The sequence below is a fragment of the Athene cunicularia genome (assembly GCF_003259725.1).
Source record: "Athene cunicularia isolate RWA chromosome 1 unlocalized genomic scaffold, athCun1 chr1_part2, whole genome shotgun sequence".
NCBI classification, from domain to species: Eukaryota; Metazoa; Chordata; class Aves; order Strigiformes; family Strigidae; genus Athene; species Athene cunicularia.
The window spans coordinates 37,926,537-37,951,777 of record NW_020799092.1 but is presented as its reverse complement, the minus strand read 5'-3'; the positions used below and the strand labels follow the sequence as shown (position 1 = coordinate 37,951,777).

Here is a 25,241-nt window from a genome sequence, read left to right as displayed (position 1 = left end):
TTATGGCATCAATGGTTTATGGTGTTCACACACTTGCAGTTTGCAGTACATGAATAGCTAAGGAAGCTGTGTGAACAAAGGTGTGAATGCGCTCTGCTGTGAACAGAATAGTGACTAGATTAGATTTTAAATGTACCTTTATCTGAACTTCACTCGTTTTCTTTTCTAACCTGGATCAGTTTATTTGACTGATTCATACTACAGCCTCCCCAAAAATCATTTTAGCATGAAGGACAGGGTGGCAGAACTAAATGGCCTGGAAGATTGTAGGTGCAGGAATTCCTTAGAACAGCAATTCCACCAGAGCTCCTGTATCATGAAGCACTGTCCTGAAGTAACCTCCAGCAGTTATCTCCTTTGACAGTGGGATTTCCGTTGAAATAAAATAGAATCTGTTTATCAGTCTTCTGTTTTTCTGTCAGATGAAAAGCTATTTCCTGATGTGTTGGGGTGTGCCAGCACAGCTCAGAAGGTAGAAGAGTTGTATGTCAACAAGTCTGTGATCTTGTAGTAGTTTTAGCTTAATCAGAACATCTTTGTCCGAGTTGCAGCATTAAACAAAACCGAATTGTATGGAGATTGGGAAATAGGAGGACATATCCAGAGCAACGTGTGTGTTGGTTAGTGTTGTGTTTATTTATTTATTAAGAACAGAGTTGCAGTGAGGTTGTGATTTCTGGTATGAATGTTTTCTAGATGTTCTGCAGTATGAGCACTGGCTTTATGGGCTGAATCTGGTTTACATGACAGGTTTTTTTCCAGAGTATTGTCTTTCTCTTGTGGGAGAAGTGGGAGGACTGTCTATGTAGCACACTGGCTGCACTGAAGCAGCTCTTGGGAGATGTGAGATGGTAACTGCATCTGAGAGATGAGTGGTTGGGAAGCATGTTTCTTACTCAACTTTGTTGACTAATACTGAATGAGGGCTATGCTGTTGAGAGTTTCTATAATGTGACTCTGAAAATATTTTACATTGTTGATACATAATTAAAACCAGTAAGGAAGTGTTATTTGATCCTGTGGCACCTCAAGTAAAGGCACTGGCAAGAATTTTTTCATACGGTAGTCTGTCACATGTAGCGAATCAGGATGTCTAAGAGAAGTGGGAGTATGTGAGTGTATCTGTAATTTTTCTTTGATGGCTGTTTTTATTCTGGGTGCTTGATAAAGACTATGTTAATGTGATGTTTTCTATTGAGCCAGATTGTGGAGCCCTCACACACTTGAGATTAGGTTCATTAATGTAATTGGATTACCAAAATCTGCAAGTATGTCCTAGGCAGAATGAGGAGCGCATACTCTAGACTAAACAGAGTAAATGGTAAAGCCTAAGGACATTTTACCAGCTGCTCAGTCTCATCTCTCAGGTTCATTGAAATGACAGGCACTGTGCTATCCTTTGAGGAGGAAAAGTTAATTTTCTGTAACATAGCAAATGGAGCAGGTATATCAGGCAGTGATCCTGAGCATAGTAGAGAGTGTCATGCATTCATACCCATGTGCGTCAGGGTTTCAAAACTAAGAAACAAAACTGGAGCACTGCCTGCCAAAAGTCAGTTGGTTCAGTGCCCATGCTGACATGGTGTTGGATAGCTTTCAGAGCTCTGCATAGTTTTCAATTACGTTGCCTTCACCTGCTGTCATTCCAAACCCTGGAATTGATCAAGAAATGAAGTGTTGAACAAATGATATAAATAACATTCTTAATAAAAAGAAGAATAATATACAGGAGGTGGTAAATCTCAGATACAGTCTTTCTCAACATTGCCACATACCCACTGATATAAAAAAAAACCAAACTCCATGTATAAAGTAGATTAAGCTCGTAAATTATGGGTGTATGGAAACCATTTGTCCCTTTAGGAAATAAGAAACAGGGTACTTTTGCTTGAGTCAGCAAAATGAGGCAACTTGCTCAAAATGTGTCTATTAACAAGTGAAGTTTTTAGAAGAAAATAATTGCAAATTATATAAATGAATTTGTGACATATTTTAAAACATATAAGCTTTGGAATAATAAGAAGACTATAAATACCTTTTACAAACCATAACACAGAAATTAGGCAAAACCTGTTCCACCTTCAAAGTAGTAACCTTTAACATTTACATGAACTTTTCTGTTTTCAAACCACCTAAGAAAAATGATCTGGTTGATGTTCTGAGTATCTTTGTGAGAGATAGTGGGTCTGTATTCTAGAAAAATTATGTAGAACTTTGATCTATCTTCATTACCTTTTTTTGAGTGTGCAACTGAGCTGTCAGAATTTTTATTGGGGAACCTGTCATGCCTCCTTTCATGAAACTCTTTTCTGCCTCTAGAACAAAGTGATTGCCTGATGAAATGTGAATGCTAAAGACTGGAGCACCAGTCTGCTCTATTAAGTAGTACCTTTAAAAGGAAAAAGCCATAAGCTGGTGCTGAATCTAACCTTTTGACAAAGAGGAAAAGCTGTTGTTCTTTATAGCTATGGCTATAACCTTTCAAATATGAATGATATAACTAGTGCTGTGCTCTTTCTTCATGCATTACCCAACAAAAGTAATTTGGAATATTTGGATATTGGAAACTTACTGACTACTGTAGGATGAATTTTCCATTTACAGACATCGGCCTTAATTTTTCAACTTACTTTTCATGAAGTAGGTCACACTCAGAAGTCCTCAAAAGACTCAAAGTAATGTCAAATTTTAGAGCTTTAAAAAAAAATTATTTTACCCATATGCAAGCTTTGCTTATTCTCAAATGTGTTTTAGGAGGGATGACCCTTTAACAGAAGTTAAGAACATAGATCAAAATATAAATTGCATACACAATTATCAATTTTCCCACAATGTTTAAACTGTGACTTCATTTTTATGGCCCTCGTTTTGTGACAATACTAATTATATAGTGAAATGTTCCTTACATCTCTTCTGTATTGCAAGAACACTTCCTCTTCCTTTACTTAATTCCTCCAGAGGTGATTATACATTTATGTTCCATTAGTGTCTAGTTGAATTGTTATAGTAGGCACTATGCAAAACCACAGTGAGTTACAATCCTTGGCAGAAAAAGCTTGCAATTAATGGATGAGTAACAAATGTCAAGAATGCAAATTAAAAGGCATGAGGAGGTGAAACCTTCTGAATAACAGATAACAACAGACCAGCAACAGAACTGGGAATAGAATATACCTCTTTTAATTCCCAATTCAACGCCTTAATTTCAGCAGGAGGTAGCTGAATCTAATGACAGGTATGTATCTGTTTTAAAGGTATAAACTTGAGAACATAAATTTTTTCTGTGCAAACCATATACAACATTAAGTGTGTTTTTACTGAAGCATCCTCTGCTGTCAGCAATGTTTCACAAAGTTCTCTAGTTTTTGAATAGTCTGTAACCTTAACAGTGGTCCAGTGCTCTCTGCAGGGTAACATGGCTGAAACAGCTGTTAATGTGGAACTTCAGATACGTGGTAAAACAAAACAATTTGGTTCATAGAATATCTGATCTAGAAATATTCAGTGTCAGTGCTAAGAATGAATAGAAAAACATACTTAGTGAAAATTCCAAAAATATGCAATATTCTGTTTGCTCCCCTTTACTGTATAGCTGAGAGGTTCGCAACATGCTACTGCGCTTGACTGCCTACATTGTGGTGATATTGCTACAGGGTGAGGTGGCAATGTGAATGCTTGTAATTTATGACTTTCATACTGATAGCTGTAAAGTAGTGATTTATAGTGAAAAATGAAAAAGCGTTAAGAACAGATGGTAAAAAAGAAAAAAAAAGAGCGCCCTAAACTGGAAACCTGGGTTGTCATGCTCCATGAATTAAGTACACATAAAAGTTAATAGCAAACGAGAAAAGGTTATTTCACTTTGGTTTTGGTTTTATTTTATGCTCCAAACTTTTAGAAGTTTATTTACTGTTCATCAAACCTTTTATGGTGACAGTGCCATATAAACTGAAACTCTGTAATACTCACGGTGTAGTAAAGGCCAAAGACATCTTCCCCATGATATTTTTGTCACTCTACCAGAAGCATTACCTGGAAAGTAGTAAAAATTCTTAGTTTTCCATAAAGTTATTTTAGTTCTTTCAGATTTGACTCCAGTACACCGGTAACTACCTAACTAACTAATTTGAGGAAGAAAACCCACTGAAAATAAGTCATACTGTGATTAAATTCTCAGGAAACTTCACATGTCAAAGTGGGAAGTTTAATTAGTACCCTTTCCTCCTTGTAATGTTTTATAATTTTGTCAAACTGTTCTAACCGTTTTTCCTATGATTTTCTTAACAAGTGGTAATGAATGAAAACATAAAAATTTGCACCAACTGTAATGCAAATTTCAAATATTGAAGCTCTGACCAAGATATTATTAGTGTGCTGTACCGAAGAATTGATTTCTGTAAAATGTGCATAGCTTACTTTTAGTTGATTTGTAAGCCTTGGAAGGGGGAAGAGAAGCAAATGGAAAATCCTTTTGGAAACAGAAGAAAGTGTTTAAGAAAAGTAAAATTAGAATTCTCACCCTTTAGTTATCATCCAAATAAATATCTTACCAGGGATAGTGGCTAAGAATTTCAACAGGTTTTGAGAAGGTTGCTTCTTCGGAGCTCTACAGCATGTATTTAGCCCACATGTTTAATCATCTTTAATGAGAGTGGAAATATAATGTCTGCAAATTAAACAGAGGGTCAGAAATAACATTTTCATGGAGTTCAGAGTACTGATGATTTAGGTGTAAAATAGTTGGAGAATGTGGAGGAGGGGCCACTGTTCATCAACCTGATATAGCATGTTTTGATAGCAATCAACGTTACTTTCACAGTGTAAAGTAAAAGCATCTCTAAAGTGTTGATAACTGTGTTGATAATCACCATAGCGCTCTTTTGACCCCCATTTTTGGCAGAGGTACAATGACGTCTTCCTCTTCTCATTCTTTTATTTGGAGGGAAGGGTAATAAAAACATTCCTCAAAAGCCCGTCAGATAAAAGCCTATTTTATGCAATGCACAGAATGACCTGTAAGAATTAGACTCAAAAATACTTTCTTTTATTGTCTTTTCATGTATTTTAGAATTGTGGAGTATTTTCAAAATTGCACGTCTTTGCTCTTTAAGGGGTTTTACATAAGTTAAAGTGGGTTGGTTGTTATGTTCTTAGTCATACTTGCTCTCCACTCTTGTCCGTTGCCATATGTGTCAGGTAGGCTTTCCTTCCAAAAGGGAAGACAGAGATCAGTACTACTCAGAATTAACAGAAAAAGACAAATGCTGTTTCTGTACGGAAGTTGAACATGAAAAGAATTTCTAAGTGTTTTTTTTTTTTTTACTTCCACTTCGGAGTAGGACAGGATTTTTTTTTTTTTTTAATTACTTATCCTGTCCCTCTCTGTAATGGGATCATGCAAATATTTACATTGGTAAATAAATTGTTACAGCTCTAAAATGGGTTATTTTTTCAAATATAATATTCAGATTTTCTGCTGTGCTACTGTTTTTTTACAATCAAGTATTCAGTTTCTGAACTCCCACTGTATTGAGATTCTTGTGTTAGTATCCTTTGTCATAAATATTGCCCACGAACATCTTTTTCACAGCTGTTACATGGGAGCATAAATGCAATTGTGATAGTAGAGAACAACAAACCTCTTACAGTACTTCCAAAAAACCATATGTAATTGCCCTAAAAAAGAATTGAAGGGTTGTTTTTCTAGAATAGCATGTCTTCATCCCTAAAGTTTGTTTATAAAAAAAATAGAGATAATTGTTACACATCCACTTCTTTTTCATAGATGAGTCAGGAGAAGTGTAGAAGGATTGTAAAGAAAAGGAATGCAAACTGGAACTGCTGTTACTAATTTCACAAGCTAAAGAACAGTAAATAATGCACAAATATCTGTAAAGCTTCATAGAAATGTTCTTGGCTTGATGTGCGTTTTTCTGTGAATTAGACTTGCTAGATTTGAACTGCTGACAAGTTTATTACAAATGACTTGACTGTACCCTCAAGGCTTTAGTGTTTTTCAAGTAGTTTGTTTCACTCAAGTAATAATGAAGTTCACATTTTTTGATGCATTCATCAGTTTGTGATTTAAGTTTTTGTGACTGTCTGATAGTTTAATGTGAGAACAGTCCTACAAAACTTCAATAATTTGTTGATGTGAATTAGTGAATTTAATATATAATTTTTTTATACTTTTAGTCCTACATTTTATTTCATCAGTTTTCAAGTATGTTTCCTCCTAGTAAGTTTTTCAAAAGGCAGTGTTTTGCCTCCTGGCATAACATACTGGGAAAGACAGCATTTTCCTTTTTTTTCCCCTATATTATTTTTAAAAGTGTGCTATGTTGTATTTCAGTGATTTAATAGGGGATTTTAGTTGGATGTTTGACAACAGATATGTTAAATAGGTTGTGAGTTTCCAAATGGATTTTATTATTACCTCATTTTTCATGGATTGTATAGGTGTGATGGGCAGGAAGAAGACTCCTCATTTAATACTTTGGGTTATCTTTGGTAATGATTTGTGATTTTTTTTTTTTTTTAGTAAGCAAACTATTTGATCAAGTGATCAACATACATGTTTTTATACCACCCCAGTGCTTTTCTCTGAAACTTTGTTGCTTTGTTGTTTCCATTTCACGGGATAGCATGGCATGATCCTCAATTCAGTAGAAAGGGAAAGATTTATTTAAATGAAGATATTTGCACACATTCATTTCCATTTCTTATTTGTTTTCATAATTTAACCATAAACTGAAATTTCCACTGTTCTTTTTGTAAAACATACTTCTTAAATCCATGCAGATTAGATTGGACAACATTGTTCCTGCCTCACTGTTGTTTATCTTGCTCTCTTCCAGAATGAAGGTGGTTAAAGAAGGTTTAAAATGCCAAACCTGGTATTTTTCAGGCTTCTTAAATCTTAATCCTCAGTTTCAGTGAGATAGTTGAGAAATTAATCATGTTAAATTTGAAGCCAGAATTTCTCATATTCATTTTCATCTTGAAAGCAATTAAATGCCTGAAAACTTGACCTACTCTAACTGCAAGGTGACATGTCATCTTTAAAGTTTAATAGAAATCTATTTTGATATGACCAAAGTGATAACACTTAGATTGATCTTTTTCCTACTTAATGCTATGTGATTTTTTTTCTGCTATTTATTAAAAAACCCACACAACAGCAACGAAACCCCTTTAAAATGTTCCATTTTCCTGTGAGGAAATGTAACTAGCATAGGAATTCTCGAGCATCAGGACATTTTTCAGTTTATAATTGACTTAGGATACAAGACGATGAAATGGATTTAATTTTTAATGTGTCCATTTATATTGAGTATGATCTATGGAAAAGTAGTCAATGAAGTGAAGTTTGAATGGGTTGACTGTTTTGTAGGTGTGTGAGATAATGTGAATGTTACCTTTGTTCCCATGCTATGATGGAGTATTATTTCTAAAAGACCTGGGACTGTTTTGGTCTCATTGTTGGTGCACAGGGAATTAAGCAGCAGGCCAAAAATAAATATTACAAAGCTATTTAATTCACAGCTTGGTTTTTCCTCTTGCACTGAATAGGGTGTCCAATACGGGAAAAAATGAATTTGTAATTAAAGATTAAATTGTGTGTGTGTGTGTGTATACATAAACGACTTTAGTGTCTTCTGAAAATTAAATGTTCCCTTTTGCAATTTCAGGTATTACAGATTTAAGATGAAAATTATATATACAAAAATAAGTGAAATAAAAATAAATTTTAAATTTCAGAATTACTGCCCCAGTTTCTTTTGAGAATATTAATTTTTAATTTCTTGCCACGTACAGGTGGAAAATAGTTGAGTGCTGAAATTTAGCTGTAGTCGTAGGGTATGTTTTTAATAGGCATGTGGCTTCATTCAAATTGTTTTTATTTCTGAATGAGCACATAGTTGAACCCATGTTGTTACAGTTTCACAGGATACATTTGTCCTGAGATATGGATTGAGAAATTGGATGCTAGGGCTGTAGTTAATAATTAATATTATTTGATTTTCCTTAGTTGCACTACTTAAGACAAACAGGAGTGAAGTTCCTTGAGTAGCTGATGTAGCCTTTTTTCCATGTTGACCATCCCCTTTTTCTCTCCCTCATACACCAACAGCCACAAGGATGTGGTTTCTGCAGATAATAGCTTTTTGTAATGTCCAGGGCTATGAGTATGATCTCTACAAATAAGCATTTATTCTACAAAATGTTCCATGTGTCATCTCCATCCAAAACTAGGTCATTCATCTAACTAATTCTGTATTTAAACATATGTGAAGGTTTATACCAAGCTTATAGTTTGGGGAGGTTAAAAGATCTTGGTTTTCATGTTTCTTTTTATGATAAATTGTGAGATTATTGTGTTTTATGTTTTCTATTTTCTGCTGCTATTACTTCTTCTTGTGTATCACATTTAACTGAATTAATGATTTGCAGTTTTATAAGTTTAGACAAAAGTCTAAATGGAATACATTTCAAATAGGATAATGCAGATTAAATATTGACTGATATTTAAAACTTGACCCATTATTTTCCAGAATGTAAAATAATGTATTGCTTTAAAATTTTATTAATTCAGATAAATAATAGAGGGTACAGCATGAGATGAAGTGTAGAGAAACTATTATATTTAACAGTGTTATTAGGGTTTTTCCAGCCTAACAGAAGAAAAGATGAACTGAATCATTCTTCTATAGATCCTTTCATTTACTGAGCTTCAAAGTGGTAGGGAGCAAGTAACTATATAGCAGGAAGTTGTTATCCGTAGTCCAAATGGTCGTTTGATGTAATGGGATATCGGAGTGAAAACAGAAGTAGCTACAGATTATATGGAACATACAACTATGGGAAACTGGATGATCATATGCTGCAGAAGCAACACCAGAGTGTGTTTTCGCAAATGAGGGTTTGGGTTGTTTTTTAAAAAAAGCTCTGTCTTTCTTACAACTGTTAATGCCTTACAAGCTGATTAGTCTTGTACCTTAATTGCAGCTTCAGAAATGTTTTCTACGTGTAAAAAAGAACAGTAGCAGTAATAGGGAAATACATTCAGAATTCTGCAGACATGCTAGCTAAGAGTAAAACAGTAAATCTGAATCTTTTTAGCAGCTTTATTTCATTATGCAAGAACATGATGGAACATTTTTGTGACATTTGTCAGTCTAGGGATAAATAGCTTTTGAATTATTTCTTTCATTAAATTCTAGGCTAAAATGAAGTGACTCACAAAAGTAATAACTTCCTTTCTCATGGAAATTATTTTTTTTTCTTTGTGTTTACAAAATATGTTGTGCACAGTTGGGTGACATTATTTTTGTGAATCCTAAAACAATTCCATCATTTTTTTTTCCCCAGAAATGTTTAGTTTAATCTGCTCAGGGGAAAAAAAAAAAAAACCAAAAAAAAACACCAAAAAACCCCCTCTGTGTTTGCTGCTGTTTCCATCCCTGTGACAGGATGCTTCTGCAGCAAACCACAGCAGCTTGGAAGCCATGCACTTTCTAAGGAAATATCACACATCTGAAATAATTATGAACCTCTTTAGCAGTGTTATGTTAAAACTGCATTCAAAGTTTTCATTACACAGGATTGATACAAATTCCTGTAAAAAAAGGGCTTGAGTAACTGCAGCAGCAGCTTAACTGCTCCTTGAGCCTAATGTTTAAGTTAGTGCATCTGGGGGGAAGAAGAGTTTGCCATATATTGTGTTTAGTTGAAAGGACATGCATAATCTTCCCATTGTTCCTGCTCATAAAGAAAAATACTTGTGAAAGTAGAAATATTTTATGAAACAACTTTGATGTATTTATAAGCATAATGTGTTTTTTCAAGTGTACACATAGACTATAATTACAATGCCAGTTAAATTAACTTCCTAAATTATGAATAACAGGGGCTGTGTTTCCTATAAAACATTAGTTCCAGTTTCTTTTGTAAGTACAGTTTTTGTGCCACTCAACAAAACTGCAAACAGAACACATGTGGAGACTTAAATATTTTTTTACCTCAAGTTTTTTATAGATGGGATATAAAAGCACATAATAAATTGTGGGGAAAGGAACCACATGTTTTCCAAGTAGAAAAAAAATGCATTTTAGTATGTTTATATCCATATGGCATACTTTTAATCCTGGTTACTTATCTAACTGTTATTTCAATTCCTGCATCATTTGTCAGTTTTCATACTTCAGTGAGAGCTGTGTCTACTCTGGGAAAATTTCTTGCTGTTTAGAGTAGATAGGCTTAAAAAAACACTAAAACTACAAAGATGCCCTGGTTCCACATTTTACTCTGGAGATTCTTATTTAGAGGTGATATAAAATAAAATGGTCCTTTCCCTTTGCTATAGTAGTTTCTAAAGCATAGAGATATATTTTGTTTTTAGAGATCCTTTTCCCACCCTAAAGCTATGTGTATGAGAATGTATGTAAATCACCACTACGAAATGGGAGTCTTACAGTAAGATGCAGAGATCTAGAGAACTGGGAGGAAAAAAAACCAACCAACCTCTCCACCCCTTTCATAAAAATAGTTTCTTTGTGGGGTTTGTCTCCCTAAGGAACTTCCCGATACTCAGATACTCTGTCATGTGTAATTGGATTGTAGCTCTTTCTGAATACTGTTTTCTCCTCTTGACAGCATGGGGTAACCTTGGAAATGTTCTCAAGAGCCAGAGCAAGATTTCTGAAGCTGAAAGCGCCTATAGAAATGCCTTGTACTACCGCAGCAACATGGCTGATATGCTTTATAATTTGTAAGTATGCATGGATTTCCTGGTGTTGGATCATCTGTGAAACCTGTTGTGAATGGAGCTATTGATTTACTTGCTGGAAAAGGAGATGATGTTAGCTGTTACTTTGTAATAGTAGTTTCATTAATTGTGCTCCTTAAACTGTGGGGGTGGACAGAACCTACTCTTGGTCAACATTATTGTATATGCAAGTATTGGGTATTGAGAAGGTAAACTTACAAGTAAATCTGTTTGCTTTAAAGAATGAGAAAAACCCCACACTGAACAAAGTACAGATAGATGAGCTGGCAACAGTAGTACTCCATCTGTTTCTGACTCGGCTAAAATATAGAGGTGTTATTTAGACTTCAAGTCTGAATAACGCTTGCTAGGGGGAGTGGGTGTAAGCACTTCGTAGCATAAGCCAGTAACCCTCTGTTAGCTCCAGAGGCCTGAAATGTTAAAAGAATATTTTCTCCTGTGACTGACTTAAGAGCAGTGTAGGTTCAAGAAAGATGAATGACTAGAATCCTGTTGTAGGTAGGTAAGAGAACAAATACTATGAGCATCAAAATAATTAAATAGTGGAGAAAAAGATTTCCCAACTCAACATATCAAATAATGAACACAGAAGCTAGTGTTGTGCTAAGCTTCTCCCTGAGGTGTGATCATGTGGCATCCCTCAATGGGGAAGGGACTGATTTTCCAGGTGTCTGGGCTGTGCATCTTACCGGATCCCTGCTCAGTATGGCTCATTGTGCCAGTGCTCTCACTTCCTTCCCCTCCTGCCAACCCCCAGCCCCCAGCGCGGGGCTCTGGTGTGAGACAGGCTCATCACTTCAATAGCCATATGCTGTTGTTCTATGATGTGTGCAGAGAACAAAATCCAGGTGATTGCCATGCATTAGGTAGTAGAATGAAAATAACGTCCCGTGTGTCGCAGAAAAGTATGTATGTGTGAGAAACGTGTGCAAAAATTAAATGCAAATAGTAAGCCTCTTGAATAAACAAAAAATATTCTGCCTGTAATTCCAATTTAAAATTGTCATTTACAATATCTGAAAATGAAGTTTAACGTAATAGACTTTTTCTTATTTTTCCTTATTTAGCAAGAAGTTGCCCATTTCATTAATTTGCCTTACAGTTAGACATACTAGAAACTCAAATTAATTTAACAATAGAATTTATTTTCCAAAATCAAATTAATATCTCAAAATATATTTTTAATAATCATGCAATTAGACACATAGATGTATGCACATCTTTTTTTGTCTCTGCTAGGCACTGGAAAGTGTGAAAAGTATGTTTTCAAGAAAAAACTACTTCTTACATTTAAAAAATACCTTCTGAACTCAGCAGAAGATTGTAGGAAAAAAACCTGACAAGATCGATACTCCTAAGTTTCGCATATGCCATTAATTTTGGGATGAAAATTATAAGTATTAAAATATTTTGTATGCCTATACAGTACTTTTGTCTCTTACTGTGTCATAGAGGGAAACTGAAGTTGTTAATGGGTAAGAAGAGGGAAGAGGATTGGGCAATAAAGACAGGTTGAGGACAGATATAAAAGAAATCAAATTTCACTAGTTTTTCTGTTCTCAGATAATCTTCCAGCTTTCCACTGATATACAAAACCTTCACTGCTGTTGTATAGAAAATTTTTACACAAATTCTACTGAATTTGTGTAAAAGGATTTTAACTGAAATGCTGGTTGGAATATATGGGGCATGAAGTTACATTACACATATCTGTGAAATTAAAGGAAGTATATTCAAAGGGAAGTGTTTACTATATAGTATGTGTATGCATATGCAAAAAAGAATCATTTGCATATGCAAAAAAAATCTTAACCTTTCTACTACTATCTTGAATGCAAGAGAATCCTTTGTTTTATTTTTTTTTTAAACTTCACAAAACCATTAGTTCTTCAATAGAATTTGAAAAATATTTAATTTTATTGGTTTTGTAGTCTTTTCCTGTGTTGGATACTTCCATATCCAGCATGAAAACTGGGTTGTGAGTGGACTTTGATGTTACAAGACCAGAAATGAATCGATTAATTTAAGCATAAATTCTTGCAAGTTCAGCCCATACTTGGCATGCAGTTCTATGGGAGTCTTTTACAGAAAATACTGTAATGGAAAAATGTGTCTTATATGTGCTCACAAGAGGCCAATTAGATTTGTTTTTTAGTATGTGTCTTCGAAACTAAAAAAGTCATTTGGTAGAACTTTAGGAAAAAAGTACCCTTACAGTAATTTCTAATTACTGTATTTTGGCCATAATATATCCTAAGTATATAGTAGTCTCACACGCTCTTTATTTCTTCTTAGCACTTATACTTCAAAATTTGATAGAAATGAATTGACATATCCAGCCCCGTGTTCATACACAGCAATAACAAATCAAAGTTCTATGTGGTTGAGGAACAAATTATTAAAGATTAGCTCACAATTTTTAATGAGTAACAATCAAAGAAAGAAGCTACATAAATAGAAGCATTTGATGATCTCTCCTTTTTCAAGAAATTGAAATGTGAGTTTGGTTTAGCAGTTGGCTTATTAATGTATTAAAATCTAGAGAAATTAACAGATTAATGGCCTATTTCAGTGGTATATTATTATTTTCTGACTTTACATCTTTATTTACATAAAGTTATACTTTATAGCTCTGAGTTACAGCTACTTTTGCCATTTAGGACAATTCAAACTGCATTAATTTAGATTACATAATTACATAATCTCTGTTTGAAGGTTTGTCTGATTCTGAACGTGTCATTTCCCATAATGTTTAAATGTGTCAATTCTGTAACCTTAAATACATTCCTAAATTTTTAGAGACCAGCAGAAAAATTTTTGTTGTTATTTTCATTTATAAAACAGAAGAGGGGGAAAAAAAAAAAAGCTCGTTTACATTAATACTGGGGTGGTGGTTCATCACTGCATTAGATATGTTCTGTTGACATTTTCTCAGATCCAAATAAATATGGATTACATTTATGCATAGTTTATACCTCAGGATAGCTTATGACCCAGACTGTCTTGAAGATAGGATCTGTGGCCTGGAATTTAGAAAACTTAAGCTCAGGCTAAGGACTTGAATTCTTGTTTGGAAGCTTGTTTTCTGAAACTCTCATGGGAAAGTCAGGGGGTAAATTTCTGGCAACTCTGAAAGCATTTGAGATTTTCCTAGCTGTTTTATACTGTAGATGAAGAATGTGTTACAATATGACTAATAAGGTAGTTTGTACTTCAAAAACACATACAAAGTGGCCTCCTATAATAAATAACTCCTGTCATGTCTTGAGACTGCTCAGCAATTAATTGTTACAAATAAATCTCAAAGCTAAGTAGCACTGCTGATTTCAGCTAGATTTCATAGGCTGGTAAATCAGCATAAAGTGAGATCTCTTCCCATGCCTTTTTTTTTAAACAGAGAAATCCAGTACAGTACATGCAGTAACAGAAATACAGTATTTTAATATTGTAAAGTACCAAGGACAGAGCTGTAGAAAACCAGTAGTTTGTTTTCCCAAACTAGGCAATGGTCAGTACACTAAAACCAAACTAGTATGTTTAGGGTTTTCAGTCTTTGTTGTCTTATGATTGTTACTTAAAGCTTATGGGGTTTTTTGTATTGTTTCAAATTGCTTCTAATTAAAGCCTAAAATAAAATTGCATATCTGTCAAAAGACAGTTTCGTATACATTATTTCTCTTGTATTTAGGCCTAGCTCTGCTTAGAGTATTCTTTTGTCATCTGTTCTATATTACCTTGAGTTTCAGCTGGTCTTGAGGATGTTTGCATCTTACATAGATATTGAATATTACTTTATAATGGTACTAATTACTTTAAATGTTGTATTTTTTGAGTATACAATGACCTATAAAGGATAAATTTCTACCAAACAGCCATCCCCTTGCTCCTCTCTCAAAATATCTCATTTTGCCTTTAATATAGGGCTGTGTGTACAAGTTTATTATTCAAATAAATTAATTCATTTGAGTAAGTTCAAAATATGAATTTCAATAAACTTTACTTTGACAAACTTAGGGTATTATGTCTGCAAATGTGGATTTCTTAGATTTCTGTTAGGTAAAGTCTTCAACAGTAGCTGAAATTTTAATTCTGTAAAGTCTGGGATTGCAGAAATGGTTTATATGTGGTTTATATTACCCACATCCTCGGGTAAAAATCAATGTGAGCAACGTTCTTCCTTGCCTGTTGTTGTTAGCCTATATAACATCTGAAATTGTGTTCCCTCTGCTTCTGTCTTTTAAGGGTGCTGGCATAAAATTCTCCTTTGCTGAGCTATCAGAGATGAAAAGCTCTAAAAGCTGGCTAACCTAACACTAGTTGAACTGTATTTGAGTCTGCCCCGGACAAAGTTGCTGCACCACTTGTCGTAGCAGGAAATGAGTCAAGGTTATGGTTCCTCTTCCTTGATAGCCCACAAGTTTTCATAATGCAGATGTGAAGTTAAAAAGCAAAGAGGATTTTTTTTTTTTTTTCCCTCAGCTGTGAATGTGAACTTGTTACAAACTTGTTTGGAATTAATCTCTGCTTTGCCAGATAGCTCTTATTCTGTCAAAGACAGCAGCTGAAATTTGTGTCTTACTGTAATGAAAGTTGCCTTGATAAAATCTTGCTATATTGTGAGACTGGCTTTTGAGGTAGCACCCAAAGGTGGCTTTGGTGATCAGTGGTGTCCTGTAGTGCAGAGCTCTGCTCTGGGACTTTTTGTAGGGCCTGTATGAAGTAGGTATTTTTGTTGGTAATATTGAGAGCTGAAATACATTCAGTGACCTAACTATTCAATGCCTCAGTGTTTGAAATTGTGGTGGTTCATAGTCCTTACATAAACTTTGTCCATTTTATAAAATTAGGAAAATATTTGTCAGACTCCCAAACTGAATGGGAGACGTTGGCATTCAATTTTGTAAAAGGCCCCTCTTGTAAGAGGTTCTCTCCAGCCCTCAACCTACGTTGCCTGCTGGGGCATGTGAGGGAGGAATAAACGTCTTCTTTGAGGGCTGCTGGCACAGCACACCACTGCCCATTGTCCAGAGGTGGAGAAAGGCAGGAGCAACTACTTGTCCCTGTGGCAGTCCTCCCTCTCTTAAGGAAACAGGGGTTGTGAGAGTTGATGAAGTGCTGAAATGGTAATAATCCCAACCAAACTGCCCCAGTAACAACGAAAACAAGAGGACTATATTTGCTGACTAATTTGCTTGTGCTTGGAAGGCTCCTCCCTAGGAGAACATGACAGAGTTTTGACTCCGCTATCTGAAAGACTAGAGATTGTTTTGGGGGTGATTGGGTTTTTTTTGATTGCTCTTACTAATGGGGTTATGGATGACTGTGCTTAGTGAGCTCTGCAAAGGAAATGGTCATTCTGTGTTAGTGTCTACTGGGTCTGTTTGGGTTCTTATTGATTAAAAAAGTAGGATTTATGTTCCATTTACATATTTGCTAACAGGTTGTTAATTGGAAATTAAACATGTTCCCTGTTTGTACTGCCTCTTAATGATTGGCTTGCTTGTTAATGAAATCTAGCTGTAGACTCTTACAGAAGGTTAGTACTCATTTGGCTGTGTAGCTAAATGGTTCACTTAAAAAAAACAAAAGAAAAAAAGCCTTAATTAAAGACCAGACTTAATGGTTTCATGTCCTGGGCTGCTGTAGAATCCATACCTGTCTTTCCACCCACTAGTTTTGCAAATGACAGTGAAAGAGTTGCCTTTGGCAAAGCACATCTTCCAGTGCTGCATGGCTAGAGACACATCAGTGTGGGGGATAAAAGAGGATTTTCTTCCATTTCTTTCTTTCTTTGACAGTGTAGCATTTAGTTAAATACAATTCTTTGTAGATAATACCTCCTGAAATCAGTGGGATGAAATGAGGCATGGATGAACTGCAGTCATGGCAATATAATAGCTAACAGGTCCTTTATTAGCTGTTATCCTCTACCAAAAAAAATAAATTGATTAGAATATTTTAATGTAGCCGGCTTGAAAATTTAAAAAATATTTCACTAACATGCATGTTTGCCATGATGACAGTTATGGTTCCTGTGTATTGTACTTGGTCAGTTTATGCCAGCTTTAGTTACTGAGGAGTTTGCTTTGTAAGAAGACCAGCTGGCTTTAATAGGACTACAACAGGAAGAAATTAATATGTAACTTGAGAAAAATGGTAGACTGTCTACTGCCTGTTTATATTTTGTGACTGTTTTGCAGTCCCCGAAAATAGTTTTGTTCCATTAGTATTCAGTGACTTCATGTCAAAACCAAGGCTGACAGGAAGATTTTTCAAGTTACTGGTCAGACAAGATAGGTAAAAGGTGGCAGCTTAAGGAATTGAGCATGACTGCAAATAATTCTTTTTGGGGAAATGTTTTTCTGCACAAATTAAGTAAGCAATTCTGCTTATAGAAGTGATGTGCATAATTTCTAGATAGCCAAAATTTTTTTCACTGTTTTTTTAATTTATTTTTATTTTTCTTTCTATTAGACAGATAGGATTCTGAGACACTTCTTAAGTCACTGGGTGAAGTCTGCTACTCTTACAAGACAATCAGCACATATCCTTCATTTCTTAAATGATTCACACTTCACTGTAAAATTAGCTAAAAGCAATGCAAGGAAAAAAATCCTGTTGTAAGGTTATTCCAGAATATTGCTACTGTGATAGTTAGAACCTGTCTCCTAATGGTTCCTAAATTAATTCATGGAGAATTTATAACTATTTATTTGGTGTCCTATGGTTTAAATAGCTTTTTCTTTTCCAAGTAGTTTCATCTTCATGTGTTTCTAGGGAGAAACTTTATTCTTCCACAGTACTTTTCTTACTAGGCTAAAGGAACCACTGACTTCCTCCCCACCCTACCTCCATCTGATAGACTTCACTTTTTCCCAGTTATGTCAGTAAATTTTCTTTGAACGGAAGTTGCATGTTTCAGGTAACAATTTGTGTCCCTTACGACTGGGAGGTGGACTGGAGAGAAAAAAGTGCTTTGGAATTGCAAACTTGAAGCAACTGCTCCTTTGTGGTTTTTTTTTTTTTTTGGGGGGGGGACACGACATTTTGGGGTTATGCTTTTTTAATTTATCTAGATTGATATTCTTAGCAACTGTAGAAAGTTTATTAAAAAGTGACAGACGACTTCAAGCTTTTCATCCAAGTTTATCACTTGAGCTTACTCTTCTGTATCAGTCATCCTTATTTCAAGGACGGGCTTTCCTTTTGTTCATCCTTGCATAAGGAAGAAGGAAGGCTTTGTGTCTCTATAACCCCAAAAGATAGGTATGTACTCAACACATGCCAATTGCTCTGCTCCACCACTGGCTTAACGTTCAATGCTTTGCATTATATCACTGCTTTCATATTCTTTCTGTCTGCTACTTCCCCTTCTGCTAGCAGTCTCCAAAGAGCAGTTACCATTTTGAAGTATAAACAGAGAAGTGGAAAGGCATGTCAAGAACAGATCCACTCCCGGCTACAGGAGGAACTTGCTTATGCAGCCATCTGCCCCAGCCACTGGGAGGGGTGAGCTACTGGAGACTCCACAGAGCCCACAAGGTGTGGACTCCAGCTGAGGGACGTTCTTCCTCTGCGCCTAGAGATTGTTCCCTCAGAGAAAACATTTTTTCTGAATTTACTGTAGACAAAGGAAGTGACAAATTTACTATAGACAAAGGAGGTGGCAATGTGAGATGAAAATCAGCTATCTCATTTAAAAAGAAATAGAGTAGAACTGTATATTTCTTGAGCTTTAAAAATGCACCCTGAACTTTTCAAGATGACTTCAGTGTAATAAAGCATAGTAATAAGCATGACAAAAAACCTTTAAATTGTTTGATTGTGCAATTAGATAAAGTTACTAGCCAGATCAGAAAGTTTTGGCTAAATATTTAGTCTTTTTTTTTTTTTTTTCCTACACAAAAAAAGATGGAAATCTGTGTGCACCAAATCTTTTTTTACTCCTTTTCAGGTGAGTGGAAGGGAACTAGTTTTTGTCTAAAAGGTTTGAGAGTCCTTAGACAAGGAAGTACAGACTCCATCTGCCATTGCCAGTTGCTGACTTCAACCCTAGCAACCAGCTGGAGGAAAACAGGTGTCTAAGGAGGGAAGGAAGGAATTGGGACAATCAAAATGGGGCTGAATAAGCAGATGCTAAGAACTCCAAGGAGGTCACAGACTTTCATTGTTACTGTCTGTGGGTTTCACTTTATCTGCCTCTGTCCATGCTCCTCTGTTCTTTAGCTAGGCGTCTCATTTTTTTGAAGCTTAGCTGACTATGGTAATTATGCAGCTATTAGTTCCTAGCCTATGACACGACACTTCTTTCTGTATAGCCATGGTCAGTTTGCTTTATAGACATTTTGCAATTCTCTAGTTGAATTGGCACAGAAAAGTTTTATTTGAAGTTTTGCCCTTAATGTATCTTTATAAAGACACTTCAGTTTTATTTCTAGTGATTTTAAAGTAATTTTGAGTATTTTTAATAAAAATTCTCTAGCTGGAATATAGTAAATGCTGAAGCATGTGAAAATAAGACACAGGAGGCATACTGAAATTTCCTCTGGTGGCTTTGGCTTCCATTCTGAAGTGAAAGACACTCAACTCCAACAAAACAGGAAGTGTTTCTGTGACAAAATAACCTGTACTTCACCTATTTCTGAAGGAGAAGGAAAGAATATATAATCAAGCTTTCAGCTGAAGCTTGCTGAAGAGCTGTTAATGTAACATAAGAGACTGCATAGGTAGTTGAGTTCCACTTCTCAGCTTCTTTGGAAAGAACAGACCTTTACGGTAGTATTTAATGATCTTTTTGCAACCATGTAATGAAGGACACATTCCCTTTCAGGTATTACTCAGTTGAGCCCTTCTCTTTGCTTCATGTTTGTCATGACAATGGTAAACAATTTTCAGGGCCAGCCGCTTTCAGTGGCAACCATGGGATTTGCTGCCTGAACTCTGGGTTGCTGGAGCAGCCAGCAGAACCTCAAGAACAAGATCCCTGCTTTGCTCCCAGGGCCCTTCCCTTAGGCTGCTGTTTCTTCACTCTCTCTGCTGACCAGGTCCACTGATTGAGCAGTGTGGTAGCAAGGCTGAACTGTGCTTTCACCGAAACTCGGGTTTGCCTCTCGGATGTAATGCCTAGCTGAAAATCAGCATAATTTTTGTCCTGGGAATTGCTTAGATGCTATGAAATACAACAATGCAAAGATGAATATAGGACCTGAGGACTTGAAGATTTTCTTGAACGAATTTTGAAATAAACAGTAGTTTGTAGCTTCATCCTGAGGCTTATTTTGTGTTTTGCTCAAAAGGTAAATATTTATAAGAAGGTGGTGGTGTTTTACTTGTAGAAATTGGAGACAAAAGCAAATATTGAACTATTGCTCATTTATATTCTTTCTGTGTGGTGAATGAGACAGTAGACCTGTGGAAGTAATAGTGAGAAATGATGTAGTTTGAGACCAGGATTATAAGACATGCTGTTAAAAGAAAAGTAGGACATTTCACAGGCAGTATTAATTTTAGCAGTAACCAAATTTGAAGTGTTTCACTTTAGTTTTACTGTTGCATCTTGTGGGTAATTGAATAGAGGTTGGTGATCGTATTTATATGCCTGCATTTTTTTTTTGAGCTTAACGCTAGGGAGAACATGATTTTTTCATCTTGGAAGTGAAATATCTCTGCTCTTTAAACTCTTCTAATAATCACTGTGAATTCAGGAATACTTTGTCAGTTTAATGCAATGTTCATCATCTTTTTATCTATTCAAATAAGTATTTCTCCCTTCATGAGTGACCATTCAAGCCAGTTATCTCTCAGAAGCCCTTAATTGTATTGAACTAAATATACTATTTTTAAATTTTCCTTTAAGCCTTTTCTTGACTTTGTTTAATCTGAAACTAGAACTAGAGACTCATAAATACAGTATACTTTGTACTGTCAGAAGACACAGGGATAACCAGTGATCAATCAGGACATTCATAACAAATAGAAATAAAAAACTAATTTGCTGGAATTCAGCATTCAGTCTTGCATCTGAGCAGCTTGGGTTTATATATATAACTACACACACACACACACATATATAAAAATGTGTATGTGAGAGAATATTTGTTAATAGAACAACTTTAAAAAAAAACCCTAGTCTTCTGGAAGAGGAGTAGAAAAAACCAAACACCTAAAGTATCAGGTAATTAATAGAGTGACAGTACTAGAGCATGTAGTGAACACAGAAGATTAATTTGGTAATAATTATAAATAGAAGTTCTTTCAATCAAAAAAGCACAAATGTTGTACACTTACCAAGGTAATTTATTTTGGTTGTTACTTCTCTTATTATGTGAAATTAGTTATTCTAGAACTAAAATAAGAATGGAATTTCTTTGATAAATTTGTCCCCAAATTGTGTGTAAGAATTTGTTTTTTGTTTTTGTTTTTAAAGCAGCAGCTTAAATGTCAGACCACACAATCATTTATTTTTATGTTAATTCTACTGCTATCAGCAGAAAACTGGATCAAAATGCCATAATAACAGTAATTTTACTTGGAGTAATTTCAGTCTACAAAATTTTTTAAAGTAAAGAAAATTCAGGTTCTAGAAAATTTAGAAAAAGTTATCCTGACAATAATACCTCTTTCTACCTGCAAGACAGCAGTTAAAAACCTTGGTGCTGTGCCAGAAAGTACCCTGAATGCCGTTCCCTCATTGCTCACATTACTGCAGGTGTCAACTAAATATTAATATTAAAAGTGATTTACTACCTAATCTGAGATTAGTTGTGAGACATTTTCAAAAGTGAGACCGTATGGTGCTGATGGAGAGATAGATAAAAAAAAAAAAGATAATATATTCCTCCATTTTGTTAAATCCTAACCCAGCGATAGGAAACAAATAACATAGGTGGTGGTTATTTCTTTAACTAACTGCCCTACTCTTTCCCCAAAGTTGACTGGTTTAATTCAAAGAAATTTCCTGAGAATCTGGAGAGAAAGCAATATCTCTGATTAGAGACTGGAGATGGAAAAAGTCCAACCTCTTCACAGTTCAAAAAGCTATCAGCAGATAAAAGCATAGATTAAGAGAAAATTGCTGTAGGTTAGGGAAACTACAAATAGATATGATGACCCTCCCACCTAAAATAAATAGATACATTTATATTTTGCATGGATACTTAGAGGTGTATGAAGAGTGACATCTACTCCTGGTTGATAAGGTCTGAGTCTGCACTCTGAAATTACTGATTTTTAAATCTTTGTGATATTAAGTAATTAAATCTTCTGGTTTCCAAGGAATCCAAAACTATTGCATTTAACATCTTCTTTGTTAAAGCCATTATGGATGCACCTAATGTCTGTGAATTAATCCTATATTCAGACAAAATAATTTTCCCACTGAATTCTCAATAATATGCATAGTTGTTCTATCTTTGAAATACTAGTCAGCATATTTTCTTCGTTACATTTGTGACCTTAATTTTATCTTTAAAATTTGTTCTGAAGTTATTCTTTGCAGTAACCTGTCTCTTTTTTTCTTTTTTTTTTGGTCCTTATGCAGAGGATTACTACTTCAGGAAAACAGCAGGTTTTCAGAGGCATTGCATTATTATAAACTGGCAATTGGAAGCAGACCCACACTAGCTTGTAAGTAATTCAACTAGAAAATCTTGCATACTATTGACTATTGTTTTTTAAGGAAATCTTCCTACTCTTTAATAACTATTTTTTTTTCAGAAGTTTTTCATTTGGAAAGCAAAAGGTGAAATTGTGCACTTTTCAGCTGAAAGCAAGTGAAGTCAACAACTGCATTTGATGTGGTACAGGGAAGAAGCAGATAATGATTTAACACTGGGCAGCACTGGTAGAACCTAAAATGCTTCTGATCTGGGATGGTGAGCCATAGATGCCACTGCCCAAATTTTAAGACTCCTGTTTTGTTTTTGTTTTTGTTTTTTTCTTACAGCCAATCCCTGATTTTTATGTTATGTGGTATGGGTGAATAATACAAATATTTTTTAAGTCCTTTCATTTTTCCTTTCTTGCCTGGTGCAAATGGGAAATAATCTATAGGATTCCAAATAATAATTCAAATAATTCATGGGTTTCAAAATTAAGCATGTGCTTATTAATACTGCTGACTTTTCCGTAGCTTAAGTATTGAATCTTCTATGTATGTATATATGCACATACATTTATGTGTTTATAAATATATGTATATATTTTTGCAACATTTTAAACAATGATGCTGTATGCTTGATACAGTCCTAATAAAAGGAACAAACCAGATCACCCTTCCTAGCCAGTGTTCCCTCCTTCCTCAGTCTTAGTAGCCTCTTCCTCCTTTCCTTGTCTCTGAACTTTTACCACTTATATGTTCCTCTTCACACTAGTGATTGATCTGTATTCTGTAAAAGTCAAGTTAGATAGATAATCACGGGATCTGTTTCAGATATTACTTTGAAATAAAACACAGATTAAATAAAACGTGATGGAATCCCATTACAATATAACCTTTTTTTCCCTCTTCACAGCTGCCTATTTAAATACTGGTATCATCCTCATGAACCAAGGAAAGACAGAGGAAGCAAGGAGGACTTTCCTGAAGTGTTCAGAGATCCCTGATGAAAATTTGAAAGATCCTCATGCTCATAAAAGCTCTGTTACTAGCTGTCTTTATAATTTAGGAAAACTTTTTCATGAACAAGGACACTATGAGGTAAGACTCCAGATTTGTCTACAGTATCATGATAAAACCTTCATAAATAATGCCTACTGCTTCTATCCAGACTTTCAAAATACATGACAGACACAAATTGATTGAATTTCACCAAATCAGGATAGATGTTCTTTACAGAGAATATTTATTCTCTACAGCCATGAGTGTGATGATGTTAATTAGTAGTGTTATGTTCTGGTGTCAGTTAGCAGTGGTCACATCTGATATGTGTTAATTCATTCTTTTTGGCTTTGTCTCCATGGCTGGTATGCAAAGGATATAGCCTGATTACAGACCAGCCAACCTAAAGTGTACTGGCCATTTAATTCAAAATAGAGTAAGTCCCTCTTTAGTTGAAAAAATGTGATTATGTTTGCTTTTGAGTCTCCAAAAATAAATCCCAACTGGAACAATTCAAAACTTCAGTGATTAAAAAAATCCCATTATGTGCTGTTTTCAGATAACTTGTCCTAATTGCTAAAGTGGGTTAGATATTTTTAATATGTATGTGTGTTGCACCCATCCCATCCCATCTTGTTTACCTGTTGTGGTGGGTCCCCTGCCGGGACCTGAGACCACGTTGCCGTTGTCCCTCCCCCACCCTTGGACCAGACGGGGCAGGGAGTGAGATACAAACCCCGGGGTTGAGATAAGGATAAATTTAATACAAGTGTAACAAATAATAAACCGAACAACAACAATAGCAATAATGATAACAATAACAGTAATAACAATGAACAGAACAATAGATATACTGCACGGAATACAGCAAGTGAGGGTACTGACCACAAAACAAAATCCGTCCCTCGATCTTCCTGCATCCGGACCTGATGTCAGCATGGTATTGAAGAACCCCCCGGGCTAGAGCTCCCTCCCCACTGTTGGGGAGACTTAACCCTGTCCTAGCTGAACCAGGGCACCTGTGCAAATGTGACTCTTGTGACTTCTCTCTGTTGACCCTGATTAAATTACTAAAACTGGACATTCACTTAAGTTTTGACCTTTAGCAGTATTTGAAATAAAGTCATTGTCTCCTTGCATTGCCAGGCATACTTCAGAACAGGAGTTATGCATGATTTTGATCCATATAATGCTTTCGGACCACAACAGTTACTTCAGCTGTTTACGATTAGGCATGCACAAGCTCTATGGATTCTTTGTCATCCGTCTGCTGAATCCAGCTGTCAGATGGCAGTTACTAATCGGTTAAAACACAGACACTGCCAGCTAATATATCTGTAAAGATAAACTAAAAAGTAGCATGTTGTTTGCACTGCTGATAGAGTGTAGACTTGGAGTACAATGCCTGGGGGGTGCAAGGGATTTTAAGAATATAAACCATCAGATTTCTGTCTGATGGTCATTGCAGTCTCACCCAACCTGGATTTGATCATACACTTATATTTTTTTTCAAGCATATTTCAGCCTTCACAAACTGCGATTATTAGATGGGATAATGTTGAAAATGTTTCAGAGCTAACGGACTGACCAGTAAGCATCGGAAGTGCTGAATGAATCATAAATGTGTGATCAAGGAATTCAAAGAACAGCACATTTGCAAAGGGAATCCAGTTTTGGTCTTCTTAACACTATAGTCCATCTCTTCTTTCTGTGAAGCAGATTCCAGTTTGAGGATTATGTTTTGTTATTGCTTGGCAGTAGACAATTACTTCTTTATTTTTAGGTCACTTACTGTAGCTTAGTCCTCAGAAAGTTGTTTGTCTGCAGTTTGATATTATTCCATATTCTCTGACA

At 35.3% G+C, this 25,241-nt stretch overlaps 1 protein-coding gene across 1 annotated transcript in view; it reads left to right on the top strand.

The window, feature by feature from the left end:
• The window catches only part of TMTC2 (transmembrane and tetratricopeptide repeat containing 2), a 177,376-nt gene that overhangs the window by 66,271 nt on the left and 85,864 nt on the right, over window positions 1-25,241 (top strand). The window contains exons 4-6 of the mRNA XM_026868297.1: window positions 10,657-10,771; window positions 22,329-22,414; window positions 23,302-23,486. Coding sequence (XP_026724098.1) covers window positions 10,657-10,771; window positions 22,329-22,414; window positions 23,302-23,486 — 386 coding nt within the window. The remainder of the gene's footprint in view (window positions 1-10,656; window positions 10,772-22,328; window positions 22,415-23,301; window positions 23,487-25,241) is intronic.